The sequence below is a fragment of the Neoarius graeffei genome, chromosome 26 (assembly GCF_027579695.1).
Source record: "Neoarius graeffei isolate fNeoGra1 chromosome 26, fNeoGra1.pri, whole genome shotgun sequence".
Taxonomy (NCBI): Eukaryota; Metazoa; Chordata; class Actinopteri; order Siluriformes; family Ariidae; genus Neoarius; species Neoarius graeffei.
The window spans coordinates 20,770,125-20,790,296 of NC_083594.1; the positions used below are offsets into that span (position 1 = coordinate 20,770,125).

The 20,172-nt window shown below is 43.3% G+C and overlaps 1 protein-coding gene across 2 annotated transcripts in view; it reads left to right on the top strand.

The window, feature by feature from the left end:
* iars1 (isoleucyl-tRNA synthetase 1) overlaps positions 1-20,172 on the top strand; it is a 307,104-nt gene that overhangs the window by 116,238 nt on the left and 170,694 nt on the right. For both annotated transcript variants that reach the window (XM_060910911.1, XM_060910910.1), the window contains exon 15: positions 5,478-5,551. In XM_060910911.1, the coding sequence (XP_060766894.1) occupies positions 5,478-5,551 (74 nt within the window). The remainder of the gene's footprint in view (positions 1-5,477; positions 5,552-20,172) is intronic.

Below are 20,172 nucleotides of genomic sequence, written 5' to 3' on the forward strand. Positions count from 1 at the left end.
TGTTCAAAATGGCAATCAAAAATGCATTCCTATATTTAAATAAAATGAGAAATAGAATTTTGATCATAAAAAAATTGCCTTCAGTTCTCCTTTAAGTATTAAATCATGTTTGTATTGTTTTAATAGAGATTCTTCATACTTGACTCAGAGTGGTATGTTTTTATTCTATCCACATTCACTTGATATGAGCAATTGTGCCCTCTGATTGGCTACTCTACTATTTGGCTATCAGCTCATATTCTTGGGTTTCACGTGACGTCACATCCGCCTCATTAGTTATTCAAAACTTTAGCTGGTGGTCTACCAAAGCTCAGTTGACAAAGCATTTGTACGGAGAAGGTGCATTGCTGGCATGAAAAATGCCTTACGCTTGCGTTGTTCGAATCGATCAAACCATGAAACCTGATAAAAGTTTCTTCAGGGTTCCCCGTGAACTAATAAAAAAGGGTGAACGAACGCAGAATTTCATGGAAAGGTGACTTTCGAACCTCTCACTGAAATCGAAGGGAGCCGAGTCGAAGCATGCTCGAGTTTGCAGTGATCACTTGGTGAAAGGTTTGTATCGCCCTCTCAGCTACAGCCTTAGTGTTTTCCAAGTACTTTTCTTGCTGTGAGTCGTTATTTTACGCTACTTTCAGGGGTTTCTGATGATCTTTGTGAATGATTTACCTGAGAGATAAGAGCCAACACAAGTGAGAATCAAGCCAACTGTCGTATGTTTACACTTTAACTTGCAGCGCTTCGTTATAAAGACGCGAACGAAAAGCTTAAAAATAAAAAATAAAAAATACTTACACGGGCAAAAACAATACAGGATTCATTCGGCAGTGACTTGATAGCGAGGTGCTTTACCCAGCCACATACAAAAAAGTTGTAAGCCTCCATACTCTTCCACACTTTCATCTGTTTTGCGGTGTAGAAGGACGTCTGCAACACCAGATAGTTCGAGATGTCGGGGAACTCGACTGAAGGGTAGTTTTCGAGATCGTATGACAAATCCTTCTTTCCCAGACTATAGGGGTCGATTCCATTGCACATGGCGATCTTCTGATTTATATCTAAAGCCAGCAGTGGCGTCTAGATTACGAGCGTACTCTGATAAGTTCTCGCTAGTTGTTTGCACTACGGCAGCCGTTTTGGTTTGCTAGACCACCAGCTGTTTTACCGGAAGTGAAATTGCTAAGAAAAGTCACGTGACTGTGAAACCCAAGAATACCGTGAGTCGAGAAAAACAAAATGGCGGAGCGTGTTGCTGAACCAACTGAGGATTAAATAAAAACTCTAGTCGAAAACAAAACCCCCAAAAAATAAAAAAAAAGCAACAAAATATGGAATGAAAGTATTTGATGGTAAGAACTTTTTTTTTTCCCCCCAAGAATTATTTTTACCGCATTTTTCACAAATTTTCTCCTGTCATTTCACTGACTTGTTTATATTCTAAGTGGAAATGATTTTGTCGGATGTTTTGTATAAAGATTTTATTTATTGAATTTGCAAAAAATTTTAAAAAATGCTCCATTTCTGAAAATCCAGTGAATGTGGATAGAATAAAAACAGTTATTCCACTCAATCTCGTCGTACACGGCTTATAGCCGACTCAGTGCTACGAGCCTCGTCAGCTACCAGCTCATGTACGACTCGATTTTGTGGATGACTGTTAAAGGAACAGTCCACCGTACTTCCATAATGAAATATGCTCTTATCTGAATTGAGACGAGCTGCTCCGTACCTCTCCGAGCTTTGCGTGACCTCCCAGTCAGTCAGACGCAGTCAGACGCGCCGTCACTCCTGTTAGCAATGTAGCTAGGCTCAGCATGGCCAATGGTATTTTTTGGGGCTGTAGTTAGATGTGACCAAACTCTTCCACGTTTTTCCTGTTTACATAGGTTTATATGACCAGTGACATGAAACAAGTTCAGTTAAAAAAATTGAAACGTAGCGATTTTCTATGCTATGGAAAGTCCGCACTATAATGACAGGCGTACTAACACCTTCTGCACGCTTCGGCAGCGCATTGATACGGAGCTCAGATATCAATGCGCTGCCGAAGCGCGCAGAAGGTGTTAGTACGCCTGTCATTATAGTGCGGACTTTCCATAGCATAGAAAATCGCTACGTTACAATTTGTGTAACTGAACTTGTTTCATATCACTGGTCATATAAACCTATGTAAACAGGAAAAACGCGGAAGAGTTTGGTCGCATCTAACTACAGCGCCAAAAAATACCGTTGGCCATACTGAGCCTAGCTACATTGCTAACAGGAGTGACAGCGCGTCTGACTGCGTCTGACTGACTGGGAGGTCGCGCAAAGCTCGGAGAGGTACGGAGCAGCTCGTCTCAATTCAGATAAGAGCATATTTCATTATGGAAGTACGGTGGACTGTTCCTTTAAGTATTATTTGGTCGGTGAGAAGGTGTTTAAGGTTAAACCTCTTTTTATCCCCCGCCCAAATGAAGTTTGGCAAGGGATATAGAAACGGGTTCCGTCCGTCCGTCCAGTCATGTTTTCATATCTGGACCATATCTTTAAAACTACTGAAGATATCTTCATGAAACATTGCATACATATCAAGCAACATGTGAACCGGTGCCTTTTGCTATTTTTGACTAACAGTATTTTTCAAATTTTGACATAAATAGATTTTGACTTAGTTTCTAAGAGCAGTGCTCGTTTGCAGAGCATATATCCACAACTATTCACGATACGGATTTGAAACTCGGTATACATGTTAACAAGGTGATGTAGATGTGCCTTTTCATACTAAGAACTTTGAGAATTTTTAATTTTTCATGTTTCCATGGAAACAATTTCAGACTTGGTCTCTCAGGTTAGTCTTAGAGGTAGCTTTTGTTTCCGGAGCAGAACTTGAAAACTATGAGTGGTATGATGTTGAAAGTTGGTATATGTGTTGATTAAGTCATGTATATGTGCCTTTCGATACTAATGCCATGGGCTGCTGAGGTCAGTGTAAAGAGGCAGGGTTGGTTTCCTGCAGCAGAACTTGAAAAATATGACGAATAATATTTTGAAACTTGGTATATAGGGCGGGGGATATAGACGACTCTGTCTTCTTGTTAATTTTAATGAGCTACTGATCTTTAGCAGTGAGAGCCTCCTTACTGCACCCACTTTTAATATTTCACTAAAACTTTTTTTTTTTTGCCATCAGTAAAGAGTGGGTAGGGCTGTTGATTTGATTATAATGATTGCAAATGTAAGTCGTTATAAGATCATTTTCATTGTACAGCAACTGTTCCACATGTGAGTCCTGGAAAATGATTTCCTCAGGAGGAGTTTCAGCCTTGACTTAGGCTACATCCACACGACAACGGCAACGAGATGTTATTTAAAAATATATCGCGTCCAAATGGGCAACGATCAGTAAAATATCAGGTCCATATGGCAACGCAACGCTTGCTGAAAACGATGCAATACACATGCCACACCTCTAGGGGCGCTGTAAGACGGTCCCTTCGGAGACACCAGAACAATAGAAGAAGTAAGGACGCATGCGCATAAACCATTATGCGCGAGACTTCATATTAGCCACAAAGTCAGGAAAATCTGTTCATAAAATTACGTTATAACGACCAAATACAATGAAAAGTATTTTTCCAGTCTCACCTGTAAGGTAATCCCATGTGATCTCGTTTGGACGGCAAACCTGTTGGTACAGTTAAACGCAGCTAATCTTTATTCTCCGCTTTGACCTATCCAATATGGCGGCGAGGATGACGTATGATTCTATGCGGAAGGCGGCGTCTTTAATGGTCCGGAATAAATTGAATGCTACACGTTGATGAATTAATTTGTTGTTTCTCACCTGTGAAAGGTAATCCCATGTGATCTCGTTTGGACGGTAAACCTGTTGGTACAGTTAAACGCAGCACATGAATCTTTATTCTCCGCTTTGACCTATCCAATATGGCGGCGAGGATGATGTATGATTCTACGCGGAAGGCGTCGTCGTTAATGGTCCGGAATAAATTGAATGCTACACGTTGATGGATTAATTTGCTCTTCTACGCCCTTTTTGAGGAATGTATTGTAGGACTAAAGCCAACATCTGAAGAGGTGAGATTGCTCCTTTTTTTTTCCCTATTTTTGCTGGCGGGATTGACTCTGCCCTAAGGGCAGAGTCTCTCTCTCTCTCTCTCTCTCTCTCTCTCTCTCTCTCTCTCTCTCTCTCTCTCTCTCACTTTGCACCATTACACAATAAATATTCACAGTGAAAATATTTTGTAAGCGCGTTTCATGAACCAAGTTATAGGATTTGTTGACAACTCGCATCGAGTTCGTTACACTTCTACCCGGCGTGAAGCACTCACAGTCATGTGGTTGTGACGTCATCGTAAACAAATCCGTTCTACTCATCCAGATGACTTCACAACGGCAACGTTGCCAGATCTTTCCACTCTGGAACCCGTTCTCAAAAAGATTGCGTTTTGGGCACCCAAAACGCCGGTGCCGTGTGGACGCCAGGCCTAAACGATAAGCAACTGTATCGGAGTCACCTGAATCCATTGCCGTGTGGACAGGGCCTCAGAAGGTTCCACCATCCAGGCAGTTCATCCTCAATGTTAATGGTTCACAGTTAGGCATTTGCTCTCTCTCTTTTTCAGTCTCCTTCTCCATCTGAGGAGGCCACATGCAAAAATAGGAACGATTCTAGTCCCAATCGGAGTTTAAACCTTCGTAGAATATTTAAGATCTTTTAATGACTCTAAGGGCTGTTTAAGCGTCGTGGCTCTTCGCAAAGTCAGAATTGGGTTGTTGGTGTCATTGCAGGCTGAGTTGGGCCTTTTGGAAAATAAGGACAACGACCTGCTTCCTGAAAATAGCGTAATGAGTTGTTTCCAAGCGACGATCTCTGGAGTGCTTCCGGACTCCCAGAGCGTTCGGTGGGCCAGAAAGTGGAGCTGTATCGTTCTCTAGTGCTAACTGGGCCATTTTACCTGAACAGGGACAACAGGCCAACCTTAACACTTCAGAAGAGAGATAACACACTTTTATTTTCTCGAGTACATAAACTTCCTTTTCTGTGTGGAGTTATAACGTGTCCTGGTTTCAGATTTACTTTCAGCAACTGTTTTTTCTTCCTCATGTGAGCTAGAGCTAACGCGTCCTGAAATGATCTAGCTGTGAGTCATTTATAGGGACGGGAAGCTTAAAAAAAGAAAAATGAAGCTGTGATTTTATTAAGTTGTGCGAATCCTCAGATTTAGTACGAAATCCGGCATTGCTTCGTTTCTGCTTGTGTACTTTGGCAAGAAAAAAATAGATCTACGTCTACAAGGACCGAATTGGAAGTGTGAATCCTGCACTGGTGGAAAAGGAGCTTATTAGTGTTACCCATGAAAAAATACACCTTATCACTCGGATATTTTCGGAAGCGTATTTTTACAGTCTACCACATGTGTGTTGCTGTCAGATATGGAGCGACTATAAACGAAGAGCTTTGTGCTTCTGTTCAGGTGGTGTGTGTGGGCTCCATTGCTGAGCTGGAGCAGCTGACGGGAGTGAAGGTTGCAGATCTGCACAGAGAAACGTAAGTCATGTGATCCTATTCATTCCTGGATACAAATATAGCTCATGAAAGGTATCATTTGACCAAAAATGAATGTTCGCAGTGTTCCCCCAGCCAAGACACATGAAGGTTGTTTCTTTACCTTTCTTTCTGAGACTTATGTTACTGATGTCTAAATCGTGACACTCGTTTTAAAGCATCTCAGAATCTGAAATATTATCAGATATGGTTTCAAACGCCGTGTGATCACGATCTTTATAAAAGTGGGCGAAATAATTGAGACAAGTAATTAAGATATCATAAGGCCAATGAGCCGTTGGCGTGGCGTCCATCGTCCACAATTCAGTTCAATCGTATCTCCTCCATCAGTTCTCCACAGATTTCCATTCCGATTTCTTTCGAACAAAACACTCATCACTCCTGACAAAACTTGGTCGCTATTTTGTCAAATTTTTTGCTCAGGAGTTAGGCCAAATTAACAAATTTTCCAGGCCTTTCACTAGAATTGTATTTCCTCTCTTATTTCTCACCCGATTTCAGTTCTGACCGATGTTTTGGGTAGATCTTCCTTCGAGGAACAAAACGTGGTCGTTTGATTTTCTTATTGTAAACAATTTGTTTACAACTTTTGTTTATTTTCATTTAAATCATATCTCGTGACCTATCTCATTACGTTCCCACTCTCACCTATGGTCACGAGTTGTGTGTAGTGACCAAAAGAATGAGATCGCGGATACAAGCGGTAAAAATGAGTTCTCTCCGCAGGGTGGCTGGGCTCTCCCTTAGAGACAGGTTGAGAAGCTTGGTCATTCAGGAGAGACTCTGTGTAGAACCACTGCTCCTTCACATCGAAAGGAGTCAGTTGAGGTGGTTCGGGCACCTTGTTAGGATGCCCCCTGAACGCCTCCCAAGGGAGGTTCTCTGGGCATGCCCCACTGGGAGGAGACCCTGGGGCAGACCCAGGACACGCTGGAGAAATTACATCTTTCGGCTGGCCCGGGAACGCCTTGGTATTCCTCCTGAAGAGCTGGTGGAGGTGGCCAGGGAGCGGGAAGTCTGGGCTGCTCTGCTTAGGCTGCTAACTCTGCGACCCGGATCCGGATAAGCCATGGATGGATGGATGGATGGATGGATGGATGGATGGATTGTATCTCTTCAGTCAGTTCTTGATGGATTTCCATTCTGATTGTTTTGAAAGAACTTGTCCTCCTGCACAACACCTGGCCATTGTATTGTCAAATTTTTGCTAACGAACTGCTAATTAGGTCACCTTAACGAGTTTTGGGACTTCTCATGAGAATTGTATCTCCTCTCGCAGTTCTCACCTGATTTCAGTCCTGATCGATGTTTTGGGTAGATCTTCCTTTGAGGAACAAAACTTGGTCATTTGTTTCTTGATTTTCTTGTTGTAAACAAGTTGTTTGCAACTTTGTTTATTTTCAGTTAAATCATATCTCCCTCCCTCCCTCAGTTCTCAATGGATTTCAGTTCTGAGTGCACAAAACTTGGTGACTGTATTGTCAAATTTTTGCGAACGCATTTTCTTCTGACTAGAATTGTATCTCCTCTCATTTATCATGCGAATTCAGTTCGGGTCGATCTTCCCTTAAACAAAATTGAGTCCTTTGTTGATTTCCCTGTTGTATACAATTTGTCGTGGAGGTTGGTCCTCTCTCACATCGTCACATTTCAGTTCTGGTTGATGTTTTGGTCGTCAGGGCTGTTTTGATGCCAGGCCAGGTGAGTTACCGTACTACGTTCTTGACCTTCAGGTGTTTTATTTAATATGTGAGGAATAAGCACAACAAGGCATGCTGTTCTAGGAAGCGATAGTGAGAATAACATGACGCATTTTATTTATTTATAGTTACATTTACCATCTGTGAAACAAGCTACTTTTATCACTTGCATGATGGTGAACTTTCCACTTTTTTTTTGTAGAAGCTCTACTTTAAAACCCTACAAAAGATGATCAGTTCAGAAATACAGTATGAAGTCGTCGTCTTTTTTCCGCCAGTAAAAATGGCAAATAAACCTATAAACTTATGAATCTGAGGTGATTGATGATTCGGTATGTGAATTATTATTATTATTTTTTATATTAACCCCCTGGAAGCCCTGCCCCCTTCCCCAATCTCACATTAGGTAATCCCATCCTTGAAAGATGCCACACCATTTTTTTTTTTTTTTAATTTAATTTTATTTTTTTGTCAAAGCAAATGGCAATGTTTACACATTGAATACTTTATTGTACTTGTACTGTGTAGGACCTCCCTTTGCTCTCAAAACAGTCTCCATTCTTCATGGTATGGATTCCACATGATGTTGGAAACGTTTCTTTGGTCCTTGTTGACTTGATCATGCAGTTCCTGTAGATTTTTCAGGTGCACTTTCATTAGGGCCCGAGCCCTATGGGCGAAGGCCCTATTGTTCTTGTAAGAGTTCACTATTATTAGGGCCCGAGCCCTATGGGCGAAGGCCCTATTGTTCTTGTAAGAGTTCACTATTATTAGGGCCCGAGCCCTATGGGCGAAGGCCCTATTGTTCTTGTAAGAGTTCACTATTATTATTCTTCTTCCGTCTTCTTCTTCTTCTTCTTCTTCTTCTTCCGTCTTCTTCTTCTTCTTTATTTTTCTCCGCTGTTGGGCCATATTCGGGGCGCTTGCCATGGGCGAAAACGCACGAAATTTGGCACCACTTCCGAGAATTGCCACCGCTACTCAGAACCAAAAGCCCAAACTTGGCCGGGGCTCAGGGCCTCTATAGCGCCCCCTAAGTCGTTGTGATTTTGGCCTCCCGCATTAAGGTGCCTGGTTGCCATATAGTTTGTAGCACTGGCATGCCATTTGGTACGCATATGTATCTCACTAAGCCGGACAAAAATGTAATGCCAATGCATTAGCCACGCCCAACAGGAAGTGAGGTAATTTCACTTTTGTGCGAAATGCATGGCCACGAAGACGGCGCAACTCCTCCTAGACCGTTCATAGGAATGACACCAAAATTAATACACATCATCTACAGACATGGCTGACAAAAGTTACTAAATACGTTTCACGTAGAATAAACCGTTCAGAAGTTATACGTCAATCAATTTTCACTTCAAAATTTTACATGCTAAAAAATTCATAACAAATCTTCTAATTGCTCAAATCTGCTCATACTTCACACGCTAATCACTCATTGGGCTTCTGACATGTTACCCAATTTCTGTGATATTTCGCCACTGGGGGCGCTATTTTTGGGCAAAAATTCCAATCTTTCCTCAAATTTGGTCAAACTTCACGGCCACCCTCTTACTACCTCCCATGTCATGTATACCACATTTTGGGAATTTTCGTCCATGGGGGGCGCTGTTTTTGGCCGACGCAATTTCTCCAAAACGGGTTTTTGGTAAATAATTCCATAATGCTTTTCCTTCACACCACTACCTTGTGATAGTACGTTGCTGTTGTAGACACTTATTTTTCCAACTCATAATCGCTCATGTACAGCATAGCGCCACCTACTGACATGGGAAAAACCAAAAAATTTATTGTTCAAAAATCTATATCTCATCTTCTATTCACTCAATTTTCATCACACTTCATACGCAAACTCTTCATAGCTCACCTGACATATACGCCAAATTTTGTGCACTTTCGCCCCTGGGGGTGCTGGTTATGGCAGAAATGATATTGCAGCTTCTGATTTGTCAACCTTGGCAAGCAAACTCTTTACAAGACCCTTATTGGGGCGCTTGCCATGGTCGACAACGCTCGAAATTTGGCTCCTTTTTCTTAGACTGCCACCGCTACTGAGAACCAGAAGCCCAGATCCAGGCGGGCCTCAGGGCCTCTATAGCGCCCCCTAACGTGTTGTGATTTTTGCCTCTCGCATTAAGGTGCCTGGTTGCGATGTAGTTTGTAGTAGTGGCATGCCCTTTGGTACGCATATGTATCTCACCAAGCCGGACAAAAATGTAATGCCTATGCATTAGCCACGCCCTACAGGAAGTGAGGTAATTTCACTTTTGTGCGAAATGCATGGCCACGAAGACGGCGCAACTCCTCCTAGACCGTTCATAGGAACGTCACCAAAATTGATAGACATCATCTACAGACATGGCTGACAAAAGTTGCTAAATACATTTCACGTAGGGTAAACCGTTCAGAAGTTATACGTCAATCATTTTTCAATGCAGAATTTTACATTCTTAAAAATTCATAACAAATCTTCTAATTGCTCAACACTGCTCATACTTCACACGCAAATCACTCATTGGGCATCTGACATGTGACCCAATTTCTGTGATGTTTTGCCACTGGGGGCGCTATTTTTGGGCAAAAAATCCAATCTTTCCTCAAATTTGGTCAAACTTCACGGCCACCCTCTTACTACCTCCCATGTCATGTGTACCACATTTTGGGAATTTTCGTCCATGGGGGGCGCTGTTTTTGGCCCACGCAATTGCTCCAAAACGGGTTTTTGGTAAATAATTCCATAATGCTTCTCCTTCACACCACTACCTTGTGATTGTACGTTGCTGTTGTAGACACTTATTTTTCCAACTCATAATCGCTCATGTACAGCGTAGCGCCACCTACTGACATGGGAAAAACCAAAAAATTTATTGTTCAAAAATCTATATCTCATCTTCTATTTACTCAATTGTCATCAAACTTCATACGCAAACTCTTCATAGCTCACCTGACGTCTACGCCAAATTTTGTGCACTTTCGCCCCTGGGGGTGCTGATTATGGCAAAAATGATATTGCAGCTTCTGATTTGTCAAACTTGGCAAGCAAACTCTTTTCAAGACCCTTATTGAGGCGCTTGCCATGGTCGACAACGCACGAAGTGCGAGACCCTATTGTTGCCATGTGTCCAATTCTGTGCTTTGTCGCCATTGTGGGAGTAATGTCTCTTGCCGCAGAAGCTGTGGAAGGTTTTTCGCAGGGACGCATGCCCCCGCCCCCCTTGGCCGCTGGCGCGAGGGCCCGTCGAGGCCGCTTGCGGCTTTAATTATTCTTCCGTCTTCTTCTTCTTCTTCTTCTTCCGTCTTCTTCTTCTTCTTTATTTTTCTCCGCTGTTGGGCCATTTTCGGGGCGCTTGCCATGGGCGAAAACGCACGAAATTTGGCACCAGTTCCGAGAATTGCCACCGCTACTCAGAACCAGAAGCCCAAACTTGGCCGGGGCTCAGGGCCTCCATAGCGCCCCCTAAGTCGTTGTGATTTTGGCCTCCCGCATTAAGGTGCCTGGTTGCCATATAGTTTGTAGTAGTGGCATGCAATTTGGTACGCATATGTATCTCACTAAGCCGGACAAAAATGTAATGCCAATGCATTAGCCACGCCCAACAGGAAGTGAGGTAATTTCACTTTTGTGCGAAATGCATGGCCACGAAGACGGCGCAACTCCTCCTAGACCGTTCATAGGAATGTCACCAAAATTGATACACATCATCTACAGACATGGCTGACAAAAGTTACTAAATACGTTTCACGTAGGATTAACCGTTCAGAAGTTATGCGTCAATCAATTTTCGATGCAAAATTTTACATGCTTGAAAATTCATAACAAATCTTCTGATTGCTCAAAACTGCTCATACTTCACACGCAAATCACTCATTGGGCTTCTGACATGTTACCCAATTTCTGTGATGTTTCGCCACTGGGGGCGCTATTTTTGGGCAAAAATTCCAATCTTTCCTCAATTTTGGTCAAACTTCACGGCCACCCTCTTACTACCTCCCATGTCATGTATACCACGTTTTGGAAATTTTCGTCCATGGGGGGCGCTGTTTTTGTCAGACGCAATTGCTCCAAAACGGGTTTTTGGTAAATAATTCCATAATGCTTTTCCTTCACACCACTTCCTCGTGATAGTACGTTGCTGTTGTAGACACTTATTTTTCCAACTCATAATCGCTCATGTACAGCATAGCGCCACCTACTGACATGGGAAAAACCAAAAAATTTATTCTTCAAAAATCTATATCTCATCTTCTATTTACTCAATTGTCATCAAACTTCATACGCAAACTCTTCATAGCTCACCTGACGTCAACGCCAAATTTTGTGCACTTTCGCCCCTGGGGGTGCTGGTTATGGCAAAAATGATATTGCAGCTTCTGATTTGTCAAACTTGTCAAGCAAACTCTTTACAAGACCCTTATTGGGGCGCTTGCCATGGTCGACAACGCACGAAATTTGGCTCCTTTTTCTTAGACTGCCACCGCTACTGAGAACCAGAAGCCCAGATCCAGGCGGGCCTCAGGGCCTCTATAGCGCCCCCTTACTCGTTGTGATTTTGGCCACCCGCATTAAGGTGCCTGGTTGCCATGTAGTTTGTAGTAGTGGCATTCCATTTGGTACGCATATGTATCTCACTAAGCCGGACAAAAATGTAATGCCAATGCATTAGCCACGCCCTACAGGAAGTGAGGTAATTTCACTTTTGTGCGAAATGCATGGCCACGAAGACGGCGCAACTCCTCCTAGACCGTTCATAGGAATGTCACCAAAATTGATCCACATCATCTACAGACATGGCTGACAAAAGTTACTAAATAGGTTTCACGTAGCGTAAACCGTTCAGAAGTTATACGTCAATCAATTTTCAGTGCAACATTTTACATGCTTAAAAATTCATAACAAATCTTCTACTTGCTCAAAACTGCTCATACTTCACACGCAGATCACTCATTGGGCATCTGACATGTTACCCACTTTCTGTGATATTTTGCCACTGGGGGCGCTATTTTTGGGCAAAAATTCCAGTCTTTCCTCAAATTTGGTCAAACTTCACGGCCACCCTCTTCCTACCTCCCATGTCATGTATACCACATTTTGGGAATTTTCGTCCATGGGGGGCGCTGTTTTTGGCCGACGCAATTGCTCCAAAACGGGTTTTTGGTAAATTATTCCTTAATGCTTTTCCTTCACACCACTACCTTGTGATAGTGCGTTGCTGTTGTAGACACTTATTTTTCCAACTCATAATCGCTCATGTACAGCATAGCGCCACCTACTGACATGGGAAAAACCAAAAATTTTATTCTTCAAAAATCTATATCTCATCTTCTATTTACTCAATTGTCATCAAACTTCATACGCAAACTCTTCATAGCTCACCTGACATGTACGCCTAATTTTGTGCACTTTCGCCCCTGGGGGTGCTGGTTATGGCAGAAATGATATTGCAGCTTCTGATTTGTCAAACTTGGCAAGCAAACTCTTTACAAGACCCTTATTGGGGCGCTATTATTATTAGGGCCCGAGCACCGTACAGTGCGAGACCCTATCGTTGCCATGTGTCCAATTCTGTTCTTTGTCGCCATTGCGGGACTAATGTCTCTTGCCGAAGAAGCTGTGGAAGGTATTTCGCGGGGACGCATGCCCCCGCCCCCCTTGGCCGCTGGCGCGAGGGCCCGTCGAGGCCGCTTGCGGCTTTAATTATTCTTCTTCTTCCGTCTTCTTCTTCTTCTTCTTCTTCTTCCGTCTTCTTCTTCTTCTTTATTTTTCTCCGCTGTTGGGCCATTTTCGGGGCGCTTGCCATGGGCGAAAACGCACGAAATTTGGCACCAGTTCCGAGAATTGCCACCGCTACTCAGAACCAGAAGCCCAAACTTGGCCGGGGCTCAGGGCCTCTATAGCGCCCCCTAAGTCGTTGTGATTTTGGCCTCCCGCATTAAGGTACCTGGGTGACTTGTAGTTTGTAGTAGTGGCATGCCATTTGGTACGCATATGTATCTCACTAAGCCGGACAAAAATGTAATGCCAATGCATTAGCCACGCCCAACAGGAAGTGAGGTAATTTCACTTTTGTGCGAAATGCATGGCCACGAATACGGCGCAACTCCTCCTAGACCGTTCATAGGAATGTCACCAAAATTGAGACACATCATCTACAGACATGGCTGACAAAAGTTACTAAATACGTTTCACGTAGGATGAACCGTTCAGAAGTTATACGTCAATCAATTTTCGATGCAAAATTTTACATGCTTAAAAATTCATAACAAATCTTCTGATTGCTCAAAACGGCTCATACTTCACACGCAAATCACTCATTGGGCTTCTGACATTTTACCCAATTTCTGTGATATTTCGCCACTGGGGGCGCTATTTTTGGGCAAAAATTCCAATCTTTCCTCAAATTTGTTCAAACTTCACGGCCACCCTCTTACTACCTCCCATGTCATGTATACCTCGTTTTGGAAATTTTCGTCCATGGGGGGCGCTGTTTTTGGCCGACGCAATTGCTCCAAAACGGGTTTTTGGTAAATAATTCCATAATGCTTTTCCTTCACACCACTACCTTGTTATAGTACGTTGCTGTTGTAGACACTTATTTTTCCAACTCATAATCGCTCATGTACAGCATAGCGCCACCTACTGACATGGGAAAAACCAAAAAATTTATTCTTCAAAAATCTATATCTCATCTTCTATTTACTCAATTGTCATCAAACTTCATACGCAAACTCTTCATAGCTCACCTGACGTCTATGCCAAATTTTGTGCACTTTCGCCCCTGGGGGTGCTGGTTATGGCAAAAATGATATTGCAGCTTCTGATTTGTCAAACTTGCCAAGCAAACTCTTTACAAGACCCTTATTGGGGCGCTTGCCATGGTCGACAGCGCACGAAATTTGGCTCCTTTTTCTTAGACTGCCACCGCTACTGAGAACCAGAAGCCCAGATCCAGGCGGGCCTCAGGGCCTCTATAGCGCCCCCTAACTCGTTGTGATTTTGGCCTCCCGCATTAGGGTGCCTGGTTGCCATGTAGTTTGTAGTAGTGGCATGCCATTTGGTACGCATATATATCTCACTAAGCCGGACAAAAATGTATTGCCAATGCATTAGCCACGCCCAACAGGAAGTGAGGTAATTTCACTTTTGTGCGAAATGCATGGCCACGAAGACGGCGCAACTCCTCCTAGACCGTTCATAGGAATGTCACCAAAATTGATACACATCATCTACAGACATGGCTGACAAAAGTTACTAAATACGTTTCACGTAGCATAAACCGTTCAGAAGTTATACGTCAATCAATTTTCAATGCAACATTTTACATGCTTAAAAATTCATACCAAATCTTCTACTTGCTCAAAACTGCTCATACTTCACACGCAAATCACTCATTGGGCTTCTGACATGTTACCCAATTTCTGTGATATTTTGCCACTGGGGGCGCTATTTTTGGGCAAAAATTCCAATCTTTTCTCAAATTTGGTCAAACTTCATGGCCACCCTCTTACTACCTCCCATGTCACGTATACAACGTTTTGGAAATTTTCGTCCATGGGGGGCGCTGTTTTTGGCCGACGCAATTGCTCCAAAACGGGTTTTTGGTAAATAATTCCATAATGCTTTTCCTTCACACCACTACCTTGTGATAGTGCGTTGCTGTTGTAGACACTTATTTTTCCAACTCATCATCGCTCATGTACAGCATAGCGCCACCTACTGACATGGGAAAAACCAAAAAATTTATTCTTCAAAAATCTATATCTCATCTTCTGTTTACTCAATTGTCATCAAACTTCATACGCAAACTCTTCATAGCTCACCTGACATATACGCCAAATTTTGTGCACTTTCGCCACTGGGGGCGCTATTTTTGGGCAAAAAATCCAATCTTTCCTCAAATTTGGTCAAACTTCACGGCCACCCTCTTCCTGCCTCCCATGTCATTTATACCTCATTTTGGGAATTTTCGTCCATGGGGGGCACTGTTTTTGGCCGACGCAATTGCTCCAAAACGGGTTTTTGGTAAATAATTCCGTAGTGCTTTTCCTTCACACCACTACCTTGTGAAAGTTCGTTGCTGTTGTTGACACTTATTTTTCCAACTCATAATCGCTCATGTACAGCATAGCGCCACCTACTGACATGGGAAAAACCAAAAAATTTATTCTTCAAAAATCTATATCTCATCTTCTATTTACTCAATTGTCATGAAACTTCATACGCAAACTCTTCATAGCTCACCTGACATATACGCCAAATTTTGTGCACTTTCGCCCCTGGGGGTGCTGGTTATGGCAAAAATGATATTGCCGCTTCTGATTTGTCAAACTTGGCAAGCAAACTCTTTACAAGACCCTTATTGGGGCGCTTGCCATGGTCGACAACGCATGAAATTTGGCTCCTTTTTCTTAGACTGCCACCGCTACTGAGACCCAGAAGCCCAGATCCAGGCCGGCCTCAGGGCCTCTATAGCGCCCCCCGAGCACCGTTCAGTGCGAGACCCTATTGTTGCCATGTGTCCATTTCTGTGGTTTGTCGCCATTGTGGGAGTAATGTCTCTTGCCAAAGAGGCTGTGGAAGGTATTTCGCGGGGACGCATGCCCCCGCCCCCCTTGGCCGCTGGCGCGAGGGCCCGTCGAGGCCGCTTGCGGCTTTAATTATTCTTCCGTCTTCTTCTTCTTCTTCCGTCTTCTTCTTCTTCTTTATTTTTCTCCGCTGTTGGGCCATTTTCGGGGCGCTTGCCATGGGCGAAAACGCACGAAATTTGGCACCAGTTCCGAGAATTGCCACCGCTACTCAGAACCAGAAGCCCAAACTTGGCCGGGGCTCGGGGCCTCCATAGCGCCCCCTAAGTCGTTGTGATTTTGGCCTCCCGCATTAAGGTGCCTGGTTGCCATATAGTTTGTAGTAGTGGCATGCAATTTGGTACGCATATGTATCTCACTAAGCCGGACAAAAATGTAATGCCAATGCATTAGCCACGCCCAACAGGAAGTGATGTAATTTCACTTTTGTGCGAAATGCATGGCCACGAAGACAGCGCAACTCCTCCTAGACCGTTCATAGGAATGTCACCAAAATTGATACACATCATCTACAGACATGGCTGACAAAAGTTACTAAATACGTTTCACGTAGGATTAACCGTTCAGAAGTTATACGTCAATCAATTTTCGATGCAAAATTTTACATGCTTAAAAATTCATAACAAATCTTCTGATTGCTCAAAACTGCTCATACTTCACAGGCAAATCTCTCATTGGGCTTCTGACATGTTACCCAATTTCTGTGATATTTCGCCACTGGGGGCGCTATTTTTGGGCAAAAATTCCAATCTTTCCTCAATTTTGGTCAAACTTCACGGCCACCCTCTTACTACCTCCCATGTCATGTATACCACGTTTTGGAAATTTTCGTCCATGGGGGGCGCTGTTTTTGGCCGACGCAATTGCTCCAAAACGGGTTTTTGGTAAATAATTCCATAATGCTTTTCCTTCACACCACTTCCTTGTGATAGTACGTTGCTGTTGTAGACACTTCTTTTTCCAACTCATAATTGCTCATGTACAGCATAGCGCCACCTACTGACATGGGAAAAACCAAAAAATTTATTCTTCAAAAATCTATATCTCATCTTCTATTTACTCAATTGTCATCACACTTCATACGCTAACTCTTCATAGCTCACCTGACGTCTACGCCAAATTTTGTGCACTTTCGCCCCTGGGGGTGCTGGTTATGGCAAAAATGATATTGCAGCTTCTGATTTGTCAAACTTGCCACGCAAACTCTTTACAAGACCCTTATTGGGGCGCTTGCCATGGTCGACAACGCACGAACTTTGGCTCCTTTTTCTTAGACTGCCACCGCTACTGAGAACCAGAAGCCCAGATCCAGGCGGGCCTCAGGGCCTCTATAGCGCCCCCTAACTCGTTGTGATTTTGGCCTCCCGCATTAAGGTGCCTGGTTGCCATGTAGTTTGTAGTAGTGGCATGCCATTTGGTACGCATATGTGTCTCACTAAGCCGGACAAAAATGTCATGCCAATGCATTAGCCACGCCCAACAGGAAGTGAGGTAATTTCACTTTTGTGCGAAATGCATTGCCACGAAGACGGCGCAACTCCTCCTAGACTGTTCATAGGAATGTCACCAAGATTGATACACATCATCTACAGACATGGCTGACAAAAGTTACTAAATACGTTTCACGTAGCATAAGCCGTTCAGAAGTTATACGCCAATCAATTTTCAATGCAACATTTTACATGCTTAAAAATTCATAACAAATCTTCTACTTGCTCAAAACTGCTCATACTTCACAGGCAGATCACTCATTGGGCTTCTGACATGTTACCCACTTTCTGTGATATTTCGCCACTGGGGGCGCTATTTTTGGGCAAAAATTCCAGTCTTTCCTCAAATTTGGTCAAACTTCACGGCCACCCTCTTCCTACCTCCCATGTCATGTATACCACATTTTGGGAATTTTTGTCCATGGGGGGCGCTGTTTTTGTCAGACGCAATTGCTCCAAAACGGGTTTTTGGTAAATAATTCCATAATGCTTTTCCTTCACACCACTACCTTGTGCTAGTGCGTTGCTGTTGTAGACACTTATTTTTCCAACTCATAATCGCTCATGTACAGCATAGCGCCACCTACTGACATGGGAAAAACCAAAAATTTTATTCTTCAAAAATCTATATCTCATCTTCTATTTACTCAATTGTCATCAAACTTCATACGCAAACTCTTCATAGCTCACCTGACATGTTCGCCTAATTTTGTGCACTTTCGCCCCTGGGGGTGCTGGTTATGGCAAAAATGATATTGCAGCTTCTGATTTGTCAAACTTGGCAAGCAAACTCTTTTCAAGACCCTTATTGAGGCGCTTGCCATGGTCGACAATGCACGAAGTGCGAGACCCTATTGTTGCCGTGTGTCCAATTCTGTGCTTTGTCGCCATTGTGGGAGTAATGTCTCTTGCCGCAGAAGCTGTGGAAGGTTTTTCGCAGGGACGCATGCCCCCGCCCCCCTTGGCCGCTGGCGCGAGGGCCCGTCGAGGCCGCTTGCGGCTTTAATTCTTCTTCTTCTTTCATATGATGGACACAAACTACAAACTCTACAAAGTCAAATCCAGGGAAGCTATCCAGGCAAAGACGGCATTGGTTGTTCTGTCCAACTCATTGAAACTACCAGTGAAACGCCATACAGGGCAATCATTCACAATTGCCCCTTTTCCACCAAAGCAGTTCCAGGGCTGGTTCGGGGCCAGTGCTTAGTTTGGAACCCGGTTTTCTGTTTCCACTGACAAAGAACTGGCTCTGGGGCCAGAAAAACCGGTTCCAGGCTAGCACCAACTCTCTGCTGGGCCAGAGGAAAGAACCGCTTACGTCAGCGGAGGGGCGGAGTTGTTAAGACCAACAACAATAACAAGACTGCGAAAGATCGCCATTTTTAAGCGACGAGAAGCAGCAGCTTTACAAACGCCAAGTCATCCATTATTATTGTTGTTGTTGTTGTTGCTGCTGCTGCTTCTTCTGTGTTGTTTTTGCTTCGATATTCGTGCCAAGGTTTATGCAAACGTAGCGACGTAAGTGACGTATACAGCGACATAATGACGTGGCTTCCCTTAGCATCGCGAGCTATGGAAAAGCAAACTGGTTCTCAGCTGGCTCGCAAGTTGAACGAGTTGTGAACCAACACTGGCCCCGAACCAGCCCTGGAACTGATTTGGTGGAAAAGGGGTAAATGTGGTGTAACGTAGCTCAACCAGGAGCTCGCACAATTAAGTTTGCTTTTATTGTTCGGGTGCCAGGCATCTGCCAAACTGAGGTCCTATTGACTCTACGTTAAAGCTTTTAAATCAAATAATTAAATAAGGAAGAGGCAGTAGTTGTAGTAACGTCACATGGACTTAAACGTTGAATTAAGCAAATCAGATGAATGAAACAAAGTAACGCACAAAAAAAAAAATCAAAGCACAAAATCATTGGAAACGTACAAAAATAAACTGTCTGTGGGTCAAGGGGCAGCGAGTTGAGGAAGTTGGACTTATTAATGGACAGAGACGTGATAATGTGGAGTTGTTTGCCGGCGTAGAAAAGTGGGCACGAGGAAAATATGAAGTTAAGATAATCAGCGAGCAACAAGTCATCCAGCCTCAGGTAAATCAAAAAGAATGCTCTTCAAACAGTATCCGGAGAGTCTTGAATTCGTCTGATATCCACTGATCCAACAAGGCAGATCCAGTTCAACGGGCCACTCGTTGACTCCCGTGTAGTCTAGTTACTGTCAGCTGTTTCGGCCGGGGTTTAAATCCGAGAAACCGGAGAAAGTGTCTGAACAACACTACCATGAAGCAAACTTTGACTTCTTTTGTTTCTTTGATTTTCCGCTGTACTGTACTCTGCCATCGGCACGAATACTCCACCTGAACAACGCACCTCCTCCATTTCAGAGGGCGTCACTGATCCATTAAGAAGAGATCCTCAGTAACGTTATGTTATGAACAACTCTCCCGTTAAAGTAAAACTGCAGCAATAAGTGTTTTTTTTTTTTTTTCTTTCTTCTCACCCCTGCTGGCCAAAAGGCCCAAAGGAGGATTACGTCATGGCGATGTCCGTCCCAGGAAAGGGTACTCACCTTCTGCAATCAGCTCCTCTTACAATTTTTGGAGCAATTTTACGAAACTGGACAAGAGGCATTGTTTTATGTCAGTAATATGCATATTGTAATTTCGTTAAATTCAGTCGCGTTTTACCGGAGTTGATTAACAAAATTATAATTTGACAATTTCATGAGCATGTGTTTTCTTTCTGAAATCAACTCCTCTCTGAATTTGTGGAGGAATTTCACCAAACTTGGCAAAAAGCTTTGTTATATAACAGTTATACACA